The sequence below is a fragment of the Marmota monax genome, unplaced genomic scaffold, assembly GCF_021218885.2.
Source record: "Marmota monax isolate L192 unplaced genomic scaffold, Marmota_monax_Labrador192_F-V1.1 WCK01_AAM20220418_F8-fsc00125, whole genome shotgun sequence".
In the NCBI taxonomy this organism is placed as follows: Eukaryota; Metazoa; Chordata; class Mammalia; order Rodentia; family Sciuridae; genus Marmota; species Marmota monax.
In genome coordinates, this window is record NW_026695235.1 from 14,071,902 (window position 1) to 14,091,643 (window position 19,742).

Consider the following 19,742-nt stretch of genomic DNA (forward strand, 5'->3'; position numbering starts at 1 on the left):
ACTGAGGTGGTTTCCTGCTGGTGGCTGGCTGTCGACCTCAAGAGTACCTAGGGGTCCTTGCCATGGGGTTGCTCCCCTCGTGGCCACTGGTTTTTATCAAAGCCGACAAAAGACTCACGTAACATGGACCCTGGGGCCGCGTCTTGTCCCTACCCACCCCCCACCCCCCACCCCCAGGCCTCTCCCTATCCCAGCAGGAACCCCACGCCGCTCTCTATCCCGACCCCCCACCAGGACTCCCAGGGCCGGCTGCCTATCCTCATCCCCAGCAGGACGCCACCCCGACCTCCCCGTGAGCCGACCTCGAGCGTAACGCGTGGGCAAAGCTGCCAGGCACGCCCGCTCGGAGCCTCGGGCCCTGGGCGGGGCCTCCTTCACGGCTTCTGTGTACTGCGCCTGCGCGGGCCCTGGGCAGCTGTTCCGCTTCCGGGACTGCGGGAAAACCTACGGACTGCGCCTGCGCGGGAGGCTGGGACCTGGGCGGGTCCAGCTTTGGGGACGGCGCGCGCGTACTGCGTCTGCGCGAGTCGAGGGCGGCGGCCCAGGCTTCTGGTTCTGGTAGGGATCGTCTGCCCCTCTGCGGTGTAGGCGCAGAACTCAGCGGAGAAACGCGGCCGAGGTAGGTTTTCAGATGGGCAGCTCAGGCACCTGGTCGCAGGCACGGCAGGACCTAGTAGGTGAGCGATCCTCGTCGTGCGAGTACGTCGCTGGTGGACCGAGGCTGCCGCCCGCTTCCGGAACCCCGCGGTCTGCACCGTGCGCTGGCGGCTGACCGCTAGCTGGGGCCCCCCCCCCTCGCCCCCATTCAGCCACACCCCTTTCCACGTGCCCCACCTCCCGGGCCAGCGCCCCCAGACCACGCCCGCCCCCGTGTCCCGCCTTTATGGGCCACGCCCATCTCCTAGCGCCACTTTTCTTTCCAATGGCTTGGCCTTTCTTCCCATCCCCAATCCTTCGAGGGCCATGCCCCTCCAACGCCACACCCTCAGGGCCACACCCTTCTCAGTGCTACGCCCTCTGGGCATACCCACCCCAGTGCTCTCGCACCTGGCCAGAGTCTTCTCAATCCTCCCCACATCCCTATAGGGACACACCCACCCCAATGCCTGGCCCTGAAGACTCATCTTTCCCACCGCTACATCCTCCAGGGCCATGCCTACCCAGCACCAGGCCCTCCAGGGCCACGCCCTTCCCAGCACCACACCCTCCAAGGCATGCCCACCCAGCACCACACCCTCCAAGGCATGCCCACCCAAAACAAGGCCCTCCAGGACCACGCCCTCCCCGGCACCACACCCTCCAAGGCATGCCCACCCAGCACCATACCCTCCAGGGCCACGCCCTCCCTGGCACCACACCCTCCAAGGCATGCCCACCCAGCACCATACCCTCCAGGGCCACGCCCTCCCCGGCACCACACCCTCCAAGGCATGCCCACCCAGCACCAGGCCCTCCAGGGCCACGCCCTCCCTGGCACCACACCCTCCAAGGCATGCCCACCCAGCACCAGGCCCTCCAGGGCCACGCCCTCCCTGGCACCACACCCTCCAAGGCATGCCCACCCAGCACCAGGCCCTCCAGGGCCACGCCCTTCCCAGCACCACACCCTCCAAGGCATGCCCACCCAGCACCAGGCCCTCCAGGGCCACGCCCTCCCTGGCACCACACCCTCCAAGGCATGCCCACCCAGCACCAGGCCCTCCAGGGCCACGCCCTTCCCAGCACCACACCCTCCAAGGCATGCCCACCCAGCACCAGGCCCTCCAGGGCCACGCCCTCCCCGGCACCACACCCTCCAAGGCATGCCCACCCAGCACCAGGCCCTCCAGGGCCACGCCCTTCCCAGCACCACACTTTCCAATGCATGCCCACCCAACATCAGGCCCTCCAGGGCCACCCTCTCTGAGGGCATGTCATCCAGTCCACGCCTATTCTGGGCGCTCCGCCCTCCTCCACCTGGCCCAAGTGTTTCTTCTCCTCAACCCTCCTTCCTGGCAGCCACCGCCTTCCAACTTGGCCCAGGTTTTCCTCTGGAAATGTAAATTAATGAGTGTTTGTAATTACAAATCTCACAAAAATAAGTTAAGTGAAGCTGCCTTTTAAATGAGTCAGTCCTTGGGGCGTGGGCCATGCTGGCAGGTGCAGGGACCCCCGGGAAGCCAGTGGCCTCTGTCAGTTCTAGTCATCAGGGAAGCGCAGGTACTGACAGGTTCCCAAAAGGTACTCCCTGGCAGCCCTGTGAGAACTCGCGCTCTGGAGTGTCCGGTGTCCTGCTTTAGCTGTCTCTGAGGGGTTGTGATGGATCCTTTTCTGTGCCAGCTTCACCTGGGCATGTTGTACTTTCTCTTTGGAGTACCTTGTTGTGGGCCATGCCGCTAACAGGCTCTTGTGTTTCTTTATTTAAAAGTAGGAGTGCAGGGACTATGAAGTGACGAAGCAGCAGTTATGCGGCTGAGCCTAGGAGAGCTATGGCAACCCCAGGCGACTGCCCCAGGCATGAATTGGAGGTAACTTCTGTTCTGATTGGTGGGAGTGTGTTTGTGACCAGTGTGCACACTGTTGAGGACCCGACCAGGCCCTGTGTGAGAACCCACCTTGTCCCTTGAAGGTCCAGACAGGAAATGCAGGGCTGGTAAGCCCACAGACCATCTTCTAGGGAGACACTCAGGATGCCCCAAGATCACAGTCACCCAGGTCCCTGGCCGGTGCCCCAGATGGCTCTGGGCTGCTCATGCAGTGCCAGGCCTAGGCCCTGGCTCCATGCATTGGAGAGGACTCCTGTTGGCCTGGGGTTCATGTAGACTTTATTCAAGTTAGTGGTGAGAAATGTCACCTTAAATGTTAAGGAATGTTGACTATGTTCAAGTAAACAGGTGGATACTCTAATAAACAGTGCTTCAAAAAAATTAAACATTTCTATGTTTGATGTCAATGGTAGCATTTTTCTTTTATTCTAATGATCTACCTTTTCCCTCATTGTTCTACTTTCATTGGGCTTCTATATATAGAGATTTCATGTAGAATTGGCATATTTGATTAATCTTATTTCTTTTAGCTAATCATCAAATGTTTTAATTCCATGGACAGCCTATTTTTCTTTTGGGGAATTTTAATATTGGGACATTTAGAGAATGATACTGCAAACAAGAACACATTTATGTAGAATTGAAAGCTTAATGTTTTGTTACATTAATATTTGCCTCAGAACTCACACACATAAAGTAACAATCCCAGAGTTAAAAGTCCCTTTCCCAGACCAGTCCTTGTCCTCTTCCTCTTTCTCGGAGGTGAATTATGCTTGATGTCGTGGTTTGCACCACTTCTTACCGTATGCCTTGCAGACATTTGAACAGTGCATGATATTTGTGTGTGCTTTATAAAGTTTAAATGAGAGGTGTCCATTCTGTGTCCCTGTTGTTGAGGTAGCACCACTGTGGAGGACTTGTCCCCTGGATGGTGTGCAGCTGGCTCAGTCCTGCTGCCTGGGCCTCACCTGAAGCATCGTGTGCACAGGTGTCTGTGGGGTGGAGGGTGTGCACCTGTGGTGTCTGCTGCCCTCCTTACGAGCTTCCAGTTTTCTTCACAGTGATGTGGGGAGTCCCTGGCTCTGCTCCTGTGCCTCCTGCCAGGCAGCTGTGGTTGGTGGGGATCAGTCTAGGCTTTCCAGGGCCCATAGCATCAGCCTCTTTGAAAACAAAGCCAGTTAGCTCTTCTTTGTGTCCACTATTCTATCGGTCACTGAAGGAGACGTGTTGAAGGAGGGCGCCACCATGGCTGAAAACGTGTCTGTTTCTCCTATCGGTTGTGCCACTCTGTCCCTGTACTGGATCCCTGTTGGTGGATATGTGGCTTTAGGATAGATTAGGTGGCCTTTGATTTTTCTGATGAAATCTCTTTTCACTGTTGCTGAATACCTGGGCCCCATGATGCTTTTCCCCCTGTTGGTGTGGCTGGACGGCATTCCTGCAAGGGTGGCCTGGGGGGTGTGCGCGTGCCTTTGCAGAGCTAACTCCTCAGTGGTCTTAGGTCCTCAGAGTAAAGTGTTTCCCTGGCAAAGAGCTGTTCAGGTCTTTTTTTCCTGTTAGACAGTTTCTGCCCTTTAACTGCAGCCTTGTCGGCTTTGACATTTAGTGTAATGACTGATGGGATCCAGCCTAACATCTTTCTGTTTGTTTCTTAGTTATCACGTTCCTTCTTGGTACATTTTTGCAGTCCTGCTCCTTCTTGGACCAGTTCCTCCTCTTTCCCTTATTGGCCCGTCACCTGGACGTTTCCTGTTGTTTAATGGCTTCCCAGGAATCGGTGACATGGAATCCTGTAACTGTTCTCATCTTTCCCACTTCGCAGGAGAGAATCTCAGAGTCCCATTCCCACCCGCACATTTCTGTCCTGTTGTAGAGACCTGTGTCACTTGTGGCTGTCCTCAGCCCTAGCACAGATGCCTGCTGCCTGGTGCAGCCGAGCCTTTCCTGTAGTGTGAGGAGGGGTCTCTGAATTCCCCAGAGGTGCTCCTTGGAGGCCTTCATTCTGTGCTCCTCCGTGCCCAGGGAAGGTCACTCCCTCGTTTCTGTGGTTGTTAGTGTGGGCTTGTTGTGTTGGGTCGTGTCGGTGTTGGCTTGAATGAGCATGTGCTTTGCTTTCTTTCTTTTCCTTTTTTTTTGGTACCGGGGATCCACATCCCTTTTTTATTTTGAGACAGGGTCTCGCTGAGTTGCTGAGCCTGGCTTTGAACTCATGGTCTTACAGGCGTGTGCCACCGTGCCTGGCTTGCTTTCTTTGCTTTTCTTTCTTTCTTTCTTTTTTTAAGAATACTTCTGCTTGAAATGGAATTTTAGGTCTGCATTTTTTCCTGTGGTGCTGTGAAGATGTGACCCCATGGTTATCTGGCTCCCTGGACTGTTCCACTGAGAGTGATGGGCTCTCTCCACTGTCTGCATTTAGGACTCTGAGTTGGTTCTGACTGGGGTTAGCCGGACTTGTTATTTTAGAAAAATCCCTGTTGTCCCCAGGTGTCTCTGCTGCCTCGTCTCTCCTCAGCATGGACACAGGTCTCATGCTCTGCTCTTCTTCCGTTTTGTGTTTCAGTGTGGATAGTTTCTACTAACCTGACTCCAGGTTTACTGCAGAGAGACAAAATAACTTGAAAAATAATATATTTGGCAAAACATTTACTCAAGATTGCAGATAAGATTTACTTCATTACAAAGAATTCTTCCAGTCTGATAAACAGGACAGTAGCCAGAAAAAATAACGGGCAAAATAAATAAGAGGCCTTTTTCAGAAAAAGCAGATGCGAGTCCCCAACAGGATGCCTGAGGTCCCACTGCCCGCCTGTCTCTGGCAGTGCAGGGTGCGGTGCTGCCACCCCAGGCGTTTAGGAGGAGCACACGCTTTGGGAGCCAGGGAGGAAGCCTATGCCTGGAGCGTGGTCCTTTGAGCCCCCTTCTGCCCTGTCGGAGTAAGGGCTGCAGGGTTGGTGACTGTGGTAGTAAGGATACAAAATATGTAGCGGGTGACTGAAAAGTCAAGCAGGATGGTATTCTGTGGAATATTGTGTAGCCATTAAAATGCTAGAATTTTCCACACACACCCAAATATTCTTTATAAGAGAAGTGATGTCAAGAGCCTGCGTGTGAACACAGCACAGGGCTTGGACTGCAGCCTGGAAGGATGAGGACGGTGTGCACCACTGGGGTGTGCTGGGGAGGTGGTGAGGGAGGAGCAGGGCCGAATGGAGCCCCGCAGAAGGTAGTGGCACCGCAGAGGAACCAGAGGCTGCAAGAGGGCAGTGGGCAGAAGGAGAGTAGGCTGGGCGCCTGGAAGTCATGCTTGACCGTGCTGCCAGGGCCAGTGGAAGGAGCAGGGTCGTTCAGCTGTGTGGGGGCCAGTCCTGCGATCCTGAGGCACAGGACACAAGTCCCAGGCTGGCCTGGGCACCCAGGCGAGTCTCAAAGTAAAAGCAGAAAGGGCTGGGGGTGCAGCTCAGTGAGTGTCCCTGGGATCCCCAGGATTGAAAAACCATGTCTTACCCATAAAATTGAGATTTGGGTGGTCAGTATCCGTTGTTGAGAAAGATGTAGGAAAATAGGTAGTTCACACTCACCTGGACTAGACCCACTCCCTGAGCAGTGGCAGGGGAGGCATTTGGTGGTGAATTACAAGTCATGCGTGTACGGTCTTGCCCTGAGTTTCACACTCAGGAGTTGCCCAGAGGAGGTGACCAGCCACATGCAAAATGGTTTGTTCAAGAAAGTTCAATAGAAAAAGCTGAAAACAGTCCAAATGTCCTAAAACTAGGAGACTGCTTATATCAGGAGAGTTCGTAGACAGGAACACTACACAGGTGTGAAAAATGAGAAACATTCAGAATCGGGAAGTGAGAAGCAGGTCGTGGTGCCAGCATCTGGTCTGTGGGTGTGCTGACATGCATTTTCCCAAGCTCAGAGGATAAGTGCACTGTGTTAACCCAGGTCTCTGGTACAAGAATAAGGCTCCTAGGCATTTTAATTTTCTTCTGTGTTTTGCACATTTCCTAAGTGAGCTGAACTCTTGATTCCTTAGAGAGGAGTGTACTCTGGCAGCACTGCTCCCTGGGCCAGGACCTGAGGCTTGAGGCCCCATAGCGTGTCTTCCAGGCACGTTGACTTGGAGGTGGCACAGAGGCAGGGCCCCCCAGGTCTTAGCTGCTGTCTCCCAGCTGGGCCACGGGGCTCTGCTGATGCAGATGGTTTATGTTGGCTTGCTAGCACCTTCTGTGGGCCCCCAGCCCCGTCCTCAGGTCCAGACGCCCCCAGAGCCAACACCCATGGGCACGGTTTCTTCCCGAGTTGGGCATCACTTTCAGGAGCGTTGTTGCCAAGCCAAGGGTCAGTGCCTCCTTTCTCACTTCTTCCTTGACATACTCTTCAGGATGCACAGCGTCTGTTAGATTAAAGGTGGAGCTATGCTGGCGGCCCTCATTCTGCCAGTAGACAACCCAAATAATTTGCATAATATCATACTTGTAATGTGAGTCTTTGAAAACATCGCGGTCACCTAGTCGAGAAAGAAGGAGAGGAAGGAGCAGGGCGCACTGTTTGCTTGTGTCTCCTTGCCTGTGCAGGAGGAAGAAGCCCTGGAGTGTGGGCAGGCGCAGCTCCTGCAGGAGGGCCCGCAGCCAGAGGAGTTCGTGGCTATTGCCGACTATGCTGCCACTGATGCCACCCAGGTAGCCTCTCGCAAACCAAGCGCTTGGACTGCGTGTGTAGTGTTCAGTGGCAAAGCTAGGCATAATTCTGTAAAGTCGTACCAGGTGTTCAGAAACCCACGAGGTCGTGAACAACCTCATAAATAGGCCCAGCACTGGGAGGAGGGCTCAGTCAGGAAAGGGCGCGGCCCAATGGAAGGAGCCACTGCAGTTCCGCTTGAAACCCTCCACAGACCCACCTGGTTAAATGACAGAAGGGTTGGTCGGGCGGGAGAGTCTGTGTGAATGCAGTTCCTCTTTCCCATCAGGAGTCTCAGAGTGAGCCTCCAGTCGCCAGCTGTCGGGTGACTCTGCTGAAGGGGAAATAACTGGAGAAATAACTGTGCTGAAGCATTTGGAAATGCGGGGTGCTCTACCACTGCGACCCCAGCTCTTTTCTCAGTGAGCTGCCTAGGCTGTCCTGGAACCTGCATCCTCCTGCCTCAGCCTCCCCAGCTGCTGAGATCACAGGAGAAAGCTATTTTATTAACACCACCAACACACTTATAAATGCATAGAGAAAAATGTAATGATAAAATTACTAAATTTATTGTATGAAATTAATATATAAATGTGATGAAATTTCGTTTAGAATCACAATGGGGCATGGCTTTTTTTTTTAATCAGATAAATAATTTTTTATTTTTGGGGAGGGTCCTAGGGTTTGAACCCAAGGATGCTATGTTGCTGAGCGCCGCCATCCCCAGCCCCTTTTTATTTTTTGAGACAGGGTCTCGCTGAGTTGCCTAGGCTGTCCTAGAACTTGCATCCTCCTGCCTCAGCCTCCCCGTTGCTGCGGTCACAGGATGGGCCACCCTTGCTTCCTTTTGAAAAGTACCAGTTAGCGGTGTCCTTCAGCGCCACAGAGGTCTCCTGACCTGCTGCGACCCCTGCAGACCCTCTGCACTTGGGTGTGCTCAGCAGGAAGGTTTGTCCCCAGTCACTGTGGACACTTGTGTTCTCTGCTGGATTTTAACTTGTCCGTTTTGGGTCTTTGCAGCTCAGTTTTTTAAGAGGAGAAAAAATTCTTATCCTGAGACAAACCACGGCTGACTGGTGGTGGGGCCAGCGCGCTGGCTGCTGCGGGTACATCCCTGCAAACCACGTGGGCAGGCAGGTGGCGGAGTACGACCCCGAGGACACGTGGCAGGACGAGGAGTACTTCGGCAGCTATGGGACCTTGGTAGGCGGCTCCCAGCCTGCAGCCGGCCTCTGCCCCTGTGGCGAGGCAGCCAGGCCCAAGCCTCCCCAGCACACTGAGCGATTTCACAGGACGACACACAGCACGGTCTTGTCTTTTGGTTTAAACACTGTGACAAACGTGGAAACCATTCTTAGTGCAGAGGCCCTACAGGAACTGGGCGGCTGCTCCGCGGTGGAGCCCCGGTGACGGCTGCTTGGGGTCCCTGCAGATCCCAGGCCGCAGGCGTGGGCCCTGGACACAGGAAGCTTATTGTAGGGCTCTTCAAGGGTCCTTGCTTTTGCGGGTCCCTTTTTCTGCAGTTCCCAGCCCCTCCCCAGCCGAGCTTCGTCACCTCTGTTCTGGCTTTGGCGCCTCCCTGGGAGCCTGCGCTGAGCTTCCCGCCCCTGGCGCCCAGTGGTTCTGCTGACTGCTCAGCTGGGAGCAGTGACAGCTCTTTGGTGCCCCGTCCCCTCCCTGTTGTGTAAGGCTCCCAGAGCACAGTCGGACTGGTTCCTGGACTGTCCGTGAACATGCCGGAAGGTGGGGGTGCCCCAGCAAGGGCTCGTGGCTCCTCCACCTGTGCTATGTCCAAGTGGGGGTGTTGCAATCTCGGATCCTTCCTGTGACTGCCTGTTTCTGGCATTTCTCCTGGGTTTGCCCAGTGTATTTGAAGCTCTATTTTTAGGTACAAAAAATATTTGAAAAATATTGTGATTTTGATGAACCCATCCTGGGTTATGCACTGGCCCTTCTCGCTCCTGGCGACGGTTCTGCTCTGCGGTCTGTGCAGCCCCTCAGCTCTCCGGTTGTGCTGGCCCAGATTTTTTCTGTGCTTTGCTCTAATCCCCTGTCTTTGCAGAATGGGGTCATTGTAGGCAGCATAATGGGGCTTTGGCCTTCTGTCCACACTACTGAGCCCCTTCACCTGCCCCTTGGCCTTCATTCTGTGGCAGTGTCTTTGTGAACAGTGGTGAGGCCTCCGGTTTGTGCTGGCAGGTCAAGGCGGCTGTCCTCATCTACTACCTGGCTGCTGCTTCTGTTCTGATCTGCAGCCAAGGGTACTGGGTGGGTGCAGCCTACCGGCAGCCGGGCTCTGAGGATGCCCTCAGGACATGACCAGGGCTGGTGGGGTTGTCATCTCCCCCAGAGCTACAGTTTTGGCCTTTCCCAAGCAATGAAGGAGCAAACTTAAACATGAAGAGGATGTGGGGGCCCTGCTGCCTCCCCTGGCACCCCCTGTGGTGCATCCACTCCTCTCTGGATGGACCTGGCAGGAACTCAGCCTTGGGAGAGGGGCGATGGCCAACAGCTCCTCTATCCTGGCTGGTCTACACCTTTGCTTGCTGGGCTCCTGGGGAGTGCACTGAGTTGGAAGGATCCTGGAAACTCCCTCTTGGCATATCTTGTCTGACTTTTAAGCCTACCTGTTGCTCCTATTTTCAGGGGTGGGTTGGGTTGCAGCCCTGACCCTCCTCAGACCAGACCTCAGTGCTGCGCCAGGCCCTTGCACTGAGTCTCAGTGTCTTCTCTAGAAACTTCACTTGGAGATGTTGGCAGACCAGCCACGGACAACCAAGTACCACAGCGTTATCCTGCAGAACAAGGAGTCCCTGAAGGACAAGGTCATCCTGGACGTTGGCTGTGGCACCGGGATCATCAGCCTCTTCTGTGCACACCACGCTCGGCCCAAGGCAGTGAGCATGCTAGCTGGCCAGGCAGCCAGCGCGGACTTGGCTTTCAGGATGGCCAGGGGTCCATCCTGAGAGGCTGGTGTGGGGAGGACGGTAGCTGTTCAGCTGTGAGGTGCTTTGCTGGTCACAGACAGCTTGGAGTGCAGTGGACAAGATGGAAGTGACCAGCCCCTCGTGAGGCCAGAGGTGTTTTCTCGTGTTACTTTAGTTAAATATGCACAGGAGTTGGTTCCGCTGTGTCCGGGCCCCAGCACAGAGCTCCTGTGGAACCAGGCCCCACTTTGCCTCCTTGTATGTGGGAGGGACGGCTCCCGGCAGGAGGGTGGGTGCTAGTTGACAGGGTTGCAGTGCAGTGGCCTCCTGTGCCCCGGATGCCAGGCCAACAGGCGGCACTTGCATCAGACCCTCTACAATCTGACTGTCCCTCAGGCCGCAGGTGCCCATGAACCCACTGTCCTCACTGCCTGTTGGGGACTATGCTTGCTGCGCTGTGGTCCCTGACCCAGCAACTGCAGGTTCTCTCTGCCTGTGGCCTGAGTAGGCATGCTGTGCAGGAGGCGCAGGAGGGGTGGGAGTGATCTGCACCTTCTTCTGCCACCCAGGGCACTGCCCTCTGGTTCTGTCTCTGGGCCACCCAGCATATGGGCACGTGTGCTGATGGTGTCTTTGCCTGCAGGTGTACGCCGTGGAGGCCAGCGAGATGGCACAGCACACAGGCCAGCTGGTCCTGCAGAACGGCTTTGCCGACACCATCACTGTGTTCCAGCAGAAGGTGGAGGATGTGGTGCTGCCCGAGAAGGTGGACGTGCTGGTGTCCGAGTGGATGGGGACCTGCCTGCTGGTAAGGGCCGGATGTGTGTCAGGCTGGGGCCATCACAGGGATTTTGATTTCCCCACGGTGAGGCATCTTGTGTGCACACCAGCTCAGGGTTGTGACTTGTTGACTGATGATAGGAGATTTGGGTTGATCAAGTGTGCCTTGCTCATGTTGGCTCACTGCACTCTTGGCCTGCGGAGGTCCAGTGCCTGACCGAGGTGGTCTCCCTAGTTATAGCCACCCATCTCCTGTCTCCTCTCACTTGAGGCCAGACCTGGCAGCCAGTCAGTGTCTGTGAGACTGCAGGCGCCTGTGGGTGGAAGGGGGCCGTTTCTGGCCACTGGTCAGTGTACGTGCCCACTCCTTTGTTACCATGCTGCCAGCTCAGAGGAGAGGGACAGGCAGGTGGAACAGGCCTGTCATGCCCAACCCTCCTTCTGGTCTTGGCACCAGGGGACTCAGGCGTTGTGGTGAGATGTCACTCGGCAGTTTAGTCTGCATCAAAATCCGAAACAGCTGCACCAGGTAAAGGAAGTGACATGTGATGGACATGTCCCCGAGGGCCTTGTGGGTGGGGGATATGTGTGTTGCCTGGGGAGTCAAGAGCAAGGACACTGGGCTTTGGCCCTGCAGAGGTCACATTGTGAATGCTGTGGATTTGGAAGGTGATGCACAGCAGAGAGGGGCTGTGCCAACCCAGGCGTGTAGTCACCTTTGCTGAGAATGCTGGTGCTACCCAGAGGAGGTGCCCTATGCGCTGCTGGCTATGGGTGGACAGACGACAGGGACTGAATAGGTGGACACTTGGCCCTGTGCTGCTGAGAGAGGAAGCCCAGTTGCCAGAGTCCTTGGCTCTGAGGCTAGGAGGATATGGGTTCAGGGGGCGGGAGGAGCTGCCACCTGCCACAGACATCAGGGAGGTGACGCCAGGCCTGGCTTGGGTGCTGTGATCTAGAAGGCTTGGTGCAGCCTCCAGGGCTCAAGGAGCCTGGTGTGTTGGGAGCCTGATGTGTGGCTATAGGTGGGGTCCAGTGCAGCGATCAGGGCCTGGGGGTAGCTAGGTCCAGCAGAGTGGTAGGGACCAGGGGTAGATGCATCCAGTGCAGTGGCTGAGGCCTGGGCCCAGGGTCCAGTAGAGTGGTAGGGGTCTGGGGTGGCTGGGTCCAGCAGAGTGGTAGGGGTCTGGGGTAGCTGGGTCCAGCAGAGTGGTAGGGGTCTGGGGTAGCTGGGTCCAGCAGAGTGGTAGGGGTCTGGGGTAGCTGGGTCCAGCAGAGTGGTAGGGGTCTGGGGTGGCTGGGTCCAGCAGAGTGGTAGGGGTCTGGGGTGGCTGGGTCCAGCAGAGTGGTAGGGGTCTGGGGTGGCTGGGTCCAGCAGAGTGGTAGGGGTCTGGGGTGGCTGGGTCCAGCAGAGCGGTAGGGGTCTGGGGTGGCTGGGTCCAGCAGAGCGGTAGGGGTCTGGGGTGGCTGGGTCCAGCAGAGCGGTAGGGGTCTGGGGTGGCTGGGTCCAGCAGAGCGGTAGGGGTCTGGGGTGGCTGGGTCCAGCAGAGCGGTAGGGGTCTGGGGTGGCTGGGTCCAGCAGAGCGGTAGGGGTCTGGGGTGGCTGGGTCCAGCAGAGCGGTAGGGGTCTGGGGTGGCTGGGTCCAGCAGAGCGGTAGGGGTCTGGGGTGGCTGGGTCCAGCAGAGCGGTAGGGGTCTGGGGTGGCTGGGTCCAGCAGAGCGGTAGGGGTCTGGGGTGGCTGGGTCCAGCAGAGCGGTAGGGGTCTGGGGTGGCTGGGTCCAGCAGAGCGGTAGGGGTCTGGGGTGGCTGGGTCCAGCAGAGTGGTAGGGGTCTGGGGTGGCTGGGTCCAGCAGAGTGGTAGGGGTCTGGGGTTAGCTGGGTCCGGAACAGTAGGGGCCTAGGTGTAGCTGGGTCCAGTGCAGTGGCTAGGGCCTAGGGTTAGCTGGGTCCAGCAGAACAGTAGGGGCCTAGGTGTAGCTGGGTCCAGTGCAGTGGCTGGGGCCTGGGGGTAGCTGGGCCCAGCAGAGCAGTAGGGGCCTGGGGGTTAGCTGGGTCCAGCAGAGCAGTAGGGGCCTGGGGGCAGCTGGGTCCAGTGCAGTGGCTGGAGCCTGGGGGTAGCTGGGTCCAGCAGAGCAGTAGGGGCCTGGGGTTAGCTGGGTCTAGCAGAGTAGCAGGGGCCTGGGGGTAGCTGGGTCCAGCAGAGTGATACAGGACTAGAAGTAGCTGGGTCCAGTACAGTGGCAGGTTCCCCAGCAGAGTGGTAGGGGCCTGGAGATAGCTGGGTCCATTGTAGTGGTTAGGGTCTAGGGTCTAGGATCTAGGGTCTAGGGTTATAGTCAGAGTCTAGGGTTAGCTGGGTCCAGCACAGCACTCAGGGCCTGGGGGTAAGTCGAGGTCTGGGGCTATGTTGGGGTCTAGGGCTAGGTCGGTGTCTGTGGGATCTTGGGGTTATTGGAGGTCTGGGGGTTCTTTTGTGGGGAAGTGGGGGTCCAGAGGTAGTTTGAGGCCTGGGGTTTTCTTGAGGTCTAGGGGTAGGTCAGTTTCTATGGGGCAGTTGGTGTCTGGGGCTGGCATGGTGGCTGTGAGGGGCTCTGCCCATGGCTGAGGGATGGTGGGGCAGGGTCCCTTGGGGCAGCTTGTGGATGCTGGTGGCAGCCTGGGGCCTGGAGGTTTGCTGCTGGTGTGGCCTGCACACAGCCTGTGACCCCCGAGGTGCAGGTGTGCAGGGCACCCTCCGTTTTCCTGCGAGTTTGCAGGACTGGCCCTCGTGGTCTTGGGGCTAAAACTGGAACTCCCAGATGGGCTTCGGCTTTCTGACCCCACCCTGACCTTCGGGCAGTTTGAGTTCATGATCGAGTCCATCCTGTATGCCCGGGATGCCTGGCTGAAGGAGGATGGGGTCATCTGGCCGACCACGGCGGCGCTGCACCTGGTGCCCTGCAGTGCTGACAGGGACTACCACAGCAAGGTGCTCTTCTGGGACAACGCCTACGAGTTCAACCTCAGCGCGCTCAAGTAGGTGTGAGGCCACCGCAGCTGGCCCCGCCTGGAGGGAAGGGCCGGGCAGAGGGGGAGGCGGGAGGCTCCCCGGGGTCCTGCCATCCTGGGGGCACAGTGCTTCTTCTCTTGGAGCACTATCCTGTACCCGGGGACCTGTCTGAGGCTCCTCGCCATCTCCTGCCTGCCCTGGCCCTGCCTGCCCTGCTCCCAGTCAGCTCCATGGGACACTCCCTGCTTCTGAGCAGGTAGGGGGAGAGCCCCACCCTGGACAGGACATGCAAAGGCCAGCTGAAGTCACCACTTGCCTAAGAACTTTCTGTATGGCTTTTAAAGATAAAAAATTAAATGCCTTCAATCTAAGGTCTCCCGTTCAGTGGGAAGTCACGTGGGTGCTGCTGTGTGGGCCTCCACCCGCTCTGGGAGTGTGGTGCAGGCTGGAGCAGCTGCCCGGGGTGCGGGGCCCTGGCCCGGGTCTGCCTCTGGCTGAGCGTGCTCAGTGGCAGCACAAGTACTGCTCCTGAGATCCGGCTGCGTTGGCTGCTCCAGTTCTGCTGTGGGTCCCCCTGTCAGGAGCAGCTGGCAGCAGGAGTATCTTTGCAGGGTGGTAGGAGAAAAAATAGGGCCAAGGGTAAAGAACACCCAGCAGCCCGGATCCTCGGGTCACCTGGTGAACGCTGGCATCAGTGTGCTTAGCCTCCTGCACATGGCACTAGAGGGAACCCAGTACTGACTGGCTCAGATAAGGCCGGGCAAGGCCATCAGACCCAGGGCGGGCCCCCCAGGCCAGGCTCCCAAGGCGAGCCCTTGGGTGTGGGGGGGCTGCCCGAGGCTGAGCTGGTGGCAGGTGGTGAGCATGTGGGTGCTGCAGGGGACACTCAGCTCTGCTGCAGGTGTTACAAAGCCTAGGTCTCTGGTGACCTGGAGCCTGAACTGACCTTCTCCAGATCTTTAGCAATCAAGGAGTTTTTTTCGAAGCCCAAGTATAATCACATCTTGAAGCCAGAAGATTGTCTGTCTGAACCGTGTACCATATTGCAGCTGGACATGAGAACCGTGCAAGTCTCTGACCTGGAGGTGAGTAACAGGGGGAACTGCTTCCTCTGGCCTCAGGCATCCGCCCTGTTGCCTTCACAGACCCAGCCAGTGCAGGGGCATGTGCGGCTGATTATCATACAAAGACCTGGGTTTATACACATATGCTGTTGCTTTTTTCCTTTTTTATGGTCTGTTTTTCCCCCTGGGGACTGAGAATTTAACCCAGGTGCTCAACACTGAGCCACATCCCCAACACTTTTAATTTTTTATTTTGAGACAGGGTCTCCCTAAGTTGCTTAGGCTGGCCTCAAATTTGAGATCCTCCTGCCTTAGCCTCCTAGTCAACATGCCTGGCTCATGTTCTAAAAATTTTCTTTATTGTTAAATCTCATTAGTGTCTCCAGTTATTTTTAGATTTGTGTTTAGAATTCTTGGCATTTTCAAAAATATGTTCTATTTCATTTATCATGGTACAATATTTGAACTGAATATTCTTCGAAAAGTTTTTAGCTACCATTTGGCTAAACTCCTGACATCTTTTCATGGTGACTGCATGGACTTAGCTGGGCCTGGCTGGTCCACAGTTTACCAGGGCCAGTCAGTGCTGTGCCTAACCTGGGGCAGTATCTGCAGGAGAGACAGGGTAGTGGGACTCAAGCTGCTCGAGGCCATCTGCAGTGGCCCCTGGGGTCACCACTGGGGTTAGGGATGGGGTTAGGCCTATGGTTAGGCTCGGAATTAGGACTCAGGTTAAATTTAGGCTTAGGGCTTTGGCCAGGGCTAGGCACATGACTGAAGTTAGGGTTAGAGTTGGACTGAGGGATACTTTCTGGTTTGGGAAGAGTATCAAGGTTATCCTTGGGGTTTTGGCTGTGGCTAGGTCTGTGTTAGGTTGGGGTTGGTGGTTGGTGACCCCCGTGCTGGGAAACCTACCACCCACCTGCTATCCTTTGTTTGGGTGCAGACCATGCGTGGTGAGTTGCGCTTTGAAATCCAGAAAGCCGGCACCCTGCACGGCTTCACCGCCTGGTTCAGTGTGCACTTCCAGAGCCTGCAGGAGGGCCAGCCCCAGCAGGTGCTCAGCACAGGCCCGCTGCACCCGTGAGTGCCCTGGGCCCCTGGTGGGGAAGGGAATGGGGCCAGAGAGAATGGGCGGCTGGTGTGTCTGGTCTGTGGAGTTGGACAGGTCACGGGGAGTGGGACGTAGAATGGGTGGGCGTAGGCAGTTCCCTGTGCCTGGGCGATGGCCTTGTTGGGTGGGCAGTTGATTCCCTTCCTTCAGCCTCCTTCCTGCCTCCTCACTCTAGGAGCAGACTCAGGCTCCCCAGGAGAGTCCTACAGAGCTGGGCGGGCTGCCCTGCCTCCCTCTGCCATGGCTTTGTGTTGGGTGCAGGCCCTCCTAGAGCTCTTGTGGTCGGCTACTCCCTTGAGTCCTGTCCCCGAGGGCACTGTCATTGTTGGTTGCCAGAGAATGGACATAGGTGCCATGTGGCCAAGGCAGGGAAGAGAGGAGGAACGGTGGCCCAGTCCAGGCTCAGGCACAAAGGGCTGCAGATGCTTCCTGTGCCCCTGGAGAAGTCCCTCCCGCAGTCTTGCTCACGCTCATTGCACCTCTTGGAAATGACCACTGTGACCTGGTGGGTCAGTGTGTAGACTGGGCATCAGAAGCCTGGGGCTGTGTGCTAACAGGCTGTCCTCTGGGCAGTCCTAGAGTCTGTAGCTCCCCACCCTGTGGGCTGCCCAGTGACCTGCACGGCCTCCAGAACACACTCCCCAGCTGCCTCTGTTGGGGTTTGATCCCGTGCACCCTGCCTGATCTCTGGTCTCTGCACTGGGCAGTCTCCTCCTACACTGCCCTGGCCCATGAAGCTGGGTCACTGCAGGCCACGCCAGGGCCAGCTCTCGGCTTGTGACTCATGCCCTGTCTTACAGCACCACACACTGGAAGCAGACCTTGTTCATGATGGACGACCCAGTCCCGGTCCACTCGGGAGACATGGTCACTGGGTCCATTGTACTGCAAAGAAATCCGGTGTGGAGGAGGCACATGTCCGTCACTCTAAGCTGGGCCGTGGCTTCCAGAGAAGACCCCACATCTCAGAGAGTAAGAGCCTGGTGCGAGGAGGCGTCCTGTGGCGGGGTCGGCAGTCCGCGTGGCCTGCCTGGTCCTGCGCCTCTCCCTGAGCCTGAGGAAGCGGGTGCTCTCACTGGCGTCTTCTCCTGTGGGGCAGCAAGTGGAAGGTTCAGGGGGTGGTCATCTCCCAGGCGAGGCAGCCAGGGCAGGGGTGCCAGCCTGCCCAACGCAGAGGAGCCTGGCAGGTGGCTCCGGGAGCTGTCCTGCTGCTCAGCACCCTGGTTTCTGGTGTGCCGCGGTGCGGGTGCCCGGAGGTGCAGGTGCTGCCAGAGCTGCCATTCTGTGACCGGGTACAGAGGCTGCAGGAAGGCGGAGCTCTTTGGGCTTAGGGTTAATGTGGGAGAGAAAGACGATCTCGTGGTTTTTCTTGACTTTTCTGTACCTGTTTGGTACGTTTTGGTCACTTTGTGTTCAGATGCTCTTCGTTTACAGAAGCAGCCTCTTGGAGCCAGTCACAGAGGTGACGCACGTTGGGTTTTCTTTCTCAGGTTGGGGAGAAGGTCTTTCCCATCTGGAGATGACGGTGGACGATCGGCAGTGGGGCCCCAGGAGGGGCCAGGACGCACCTGCCCCAGTGCCGTGAAGTCCCCGCACATGCCTCTGCTAGACCCCTCCTGGCACTGCAGGTGACGCCAGGGCCCTTCACTGCAGTCGCATGGGCTTGTCCCATAGCTACCCTCCCAGTACCCCCTAGAGTAGGTGTGTCTCCAGGTGTTTGCCCCGTGGTGCCCAGTGCCGCCCTGGGTGGCAGCTGTGCTCCCAGCTAGGTGTAGTTCCAGACTCCTCGGTCACACGCATGCCATCCCATGTACCCTGTGACTGTGACATTCACCGTGGGTGTCAGGGTACCTGCAGTCCCCACTGAGTCACTGCACTTGCAGATGGGGTGTGGCCCTCAGTGGGCCTGGGGATGGACACTGCATGGGACCCAGTGTGTAGGTGTCTTCCAGTGAGTTCTGTGTGGACATGGTACCTGCTCAATAAATATTTTTTAATGAACAATGTTGTGTGTCCTGTTTCCATGTGGATGGCACTGTCACCAGCCTGGATGCAGGGCCCCCAGATAGGGAGGGCCCACTGTTCACCCTGATCCTCTGTGCTTTGCTTTGTGACCTTTACTCAGTACAAGGAAACTCCCCTGGCAGTAGCTGCATGTCTGTAATGTGGTTTTGTATTGTTTTGATGTTTGGTAAAATTTTATTATTTGCTGAAAGTTCAGCATGTCCTGTGCAGAGATGCATCTTGGAGAGTGCACCGGTGTAACCAGGAGTCAGCATGGCAGTGGCCAGGGCCCGGCCCCTTCTTGGCTCAGAGTGGACACGGTGGGGTCTCACACTGCCCTGGCGTTGTCTCCCCCAGGTCTGCATGTCCAGGTCTGAGGCCAGTCTGGGAGTCCTAGGCTCTATGACCCTCCTCCTGCGAGATTCTTCTGGATGTGCACCACCCTCCCTGCGGTATGCTGGTGGCATATGGGCGTCCCAGCGCGAGCCCCTAGAGCGCCTGCGCGCCTCCGTGGCACCGCCTGGGGGGGGGCAGGGTCTGCACGGCGGCCCGCCCAGCCACTTCCCTCGGGGCATCTGGTGCGTGTGCAGCTTCAAGGCGCCTTTCCCTGGTGTCTCTGTGCCCCATGGTCCCTGGCCACTGGGTCGCCCAGCTGCTGCCGGGAGCCGGGGAGCCCGTCACCACCATCGTGCTCCTCTCCCACCATGCTGCCTGGCGCTTCCGACAGGCGGGTGGCACCTGGACCAGCCTGCGCTGAGTTCTGGGTGCGAGGGTACCTGTGAGCTGGGCTCGGTCCTGTCACTAGCGCTGAGCCTCCGAACGATGCTACTGCTAGATCCCGCAGGGGATTTGGGTGTCTCCAGTATTTTTAGACCCAGCAGTGGACTTCTACGTGGCGAGCCACAATGAATGAGCACACCTTCCAGTCCTGATGCCTCATATTCTGGCCATCCGCTGCATTGGCTGTGGCTTGGGCACGGTCTAGCTCCCATGGTAAGGGGTCTTCCTTGTGGGTGTGCCCCTGGGGTTGAGTTACACTCTTCTGTCCCTTCTAGTCCTGCCCCTTCTGCCCTTTTATGGATAGAACTTTCTAAGGACAGAGTCCTCCCAATAAAAGCTGGCTTCCGAACGTGCTCCCTCTCTCTCTCTCTCTCTCTCTCTCTCTCTCTCTCTCTCTCTCTCTCTCTCTCTCTCTCTCTCTCTCGTCAGCCTCTGACGACTTTCTCTTGCTCTCCCCCTGGGGAGCCTGAGGCTGAGAGCCAGGAAGCCGTCCTAAAGCTTGTGTGAAGGTAAATTGTGTCTGTTATTTGGTGTCCTTGCAAATTCACCTGAGCCATCTTAAGTCAGCTGCCCGTGCTGGTCTGGGCGGCACTTTTATGTATTTCAGTGTGAGGTTTCATGGATTTTTCAATCTCTGTTATGATTTCTTGTTTGAAGTTTTGGGGGGGCCTGTGGCTTGATTTCAAGAGGTGGGATCTCCCAGTTATCTGTCGCTAATCTGCTTGATTCCACCGTGGCTGAGAGGAGGCTGAGGGATTTCCTCCTCTGAGATCTGCTGCAGCTTGCTTCACGACTCAGCAGCGGTGGTGCACTGAATGCTGGGTGGGATCTGAAGGCCTGAAGGCTGGGCTTCCTGGTGGGTCTGCCTGCTGTGAGGC

At 57.1% G+C, this 19,742-nt stretch overlaps 1 protein-coding gene across 2 annotated transcripts; it reads left to right on the forward strand.

Annotated features, from left to right (window-relative positions):
- The first annotated feature begins 462 nt into the window (after positions 1-462).
- On the forward strand, positions 463-18,084 carry Prmt2 (protein arginine methyltransferase 2). 2 transcript variants are annotated; one of them, XM_046439093.2, is made up of 11 exons: positions 463-619; positions 2,408-2,507; positions 7,103-7,207; positions 8,226-8,408; positions 9,941-10,102; positions 10,776-10,940; positions 13,753-13,928; positions 14,858-14,987; positions 15,913-16,049; positions 16,881-17,052; positions 17,571-18,084. In XM_046439093.2, the coding sequence occupies exons 2-11, from the start codon at positions 2,469-2,471 to the stop codon at positions 17,601-17,603; spliced, it is 1,302 nt and encodes a 433-aa protein (XP_046295049.1). In that variant the 5' UTR covers positions 463-619; positions 2,408-2,468; the 3' UTR covers positions 17,604-18,084. The 2 variants fall into 2 exon arrangements, with proteins under 2 accessions (XP_046295049.1, XP_046295050.1); XM_046439094.2 differs by having other exon boundaries at positions 472-619; positions 2,411-2,507.
- The last annotated feature ends 1,658 nt before the right edge of the window (positions 18,085-19,742 follow it).

Bases quoted from the DNA above. Each gene is read 5' to 3' on its own strand.
- Prmt2 (XM_046439093.2), top strand. From the start codon at position 2,469: ATGGCAACCCCAGGCGACTGCCCCAGGCATGAATTGGAG. The intron at 10,941-13,752 runs GTAAGGGCCGGA...ACCTTCGGGCAG, and splicing joins GGATGGGGACCTGCCTGCTG to TTTGAGTTCATGATCGAGTC. The intron at 14,988-15,912 runs GTGAGTAACAGG...GTTTGGGTGCAG, and splicing joins TGCAAGTCTCTGACCTGGAG to ACCATGCGTGGTGAGTTGCG.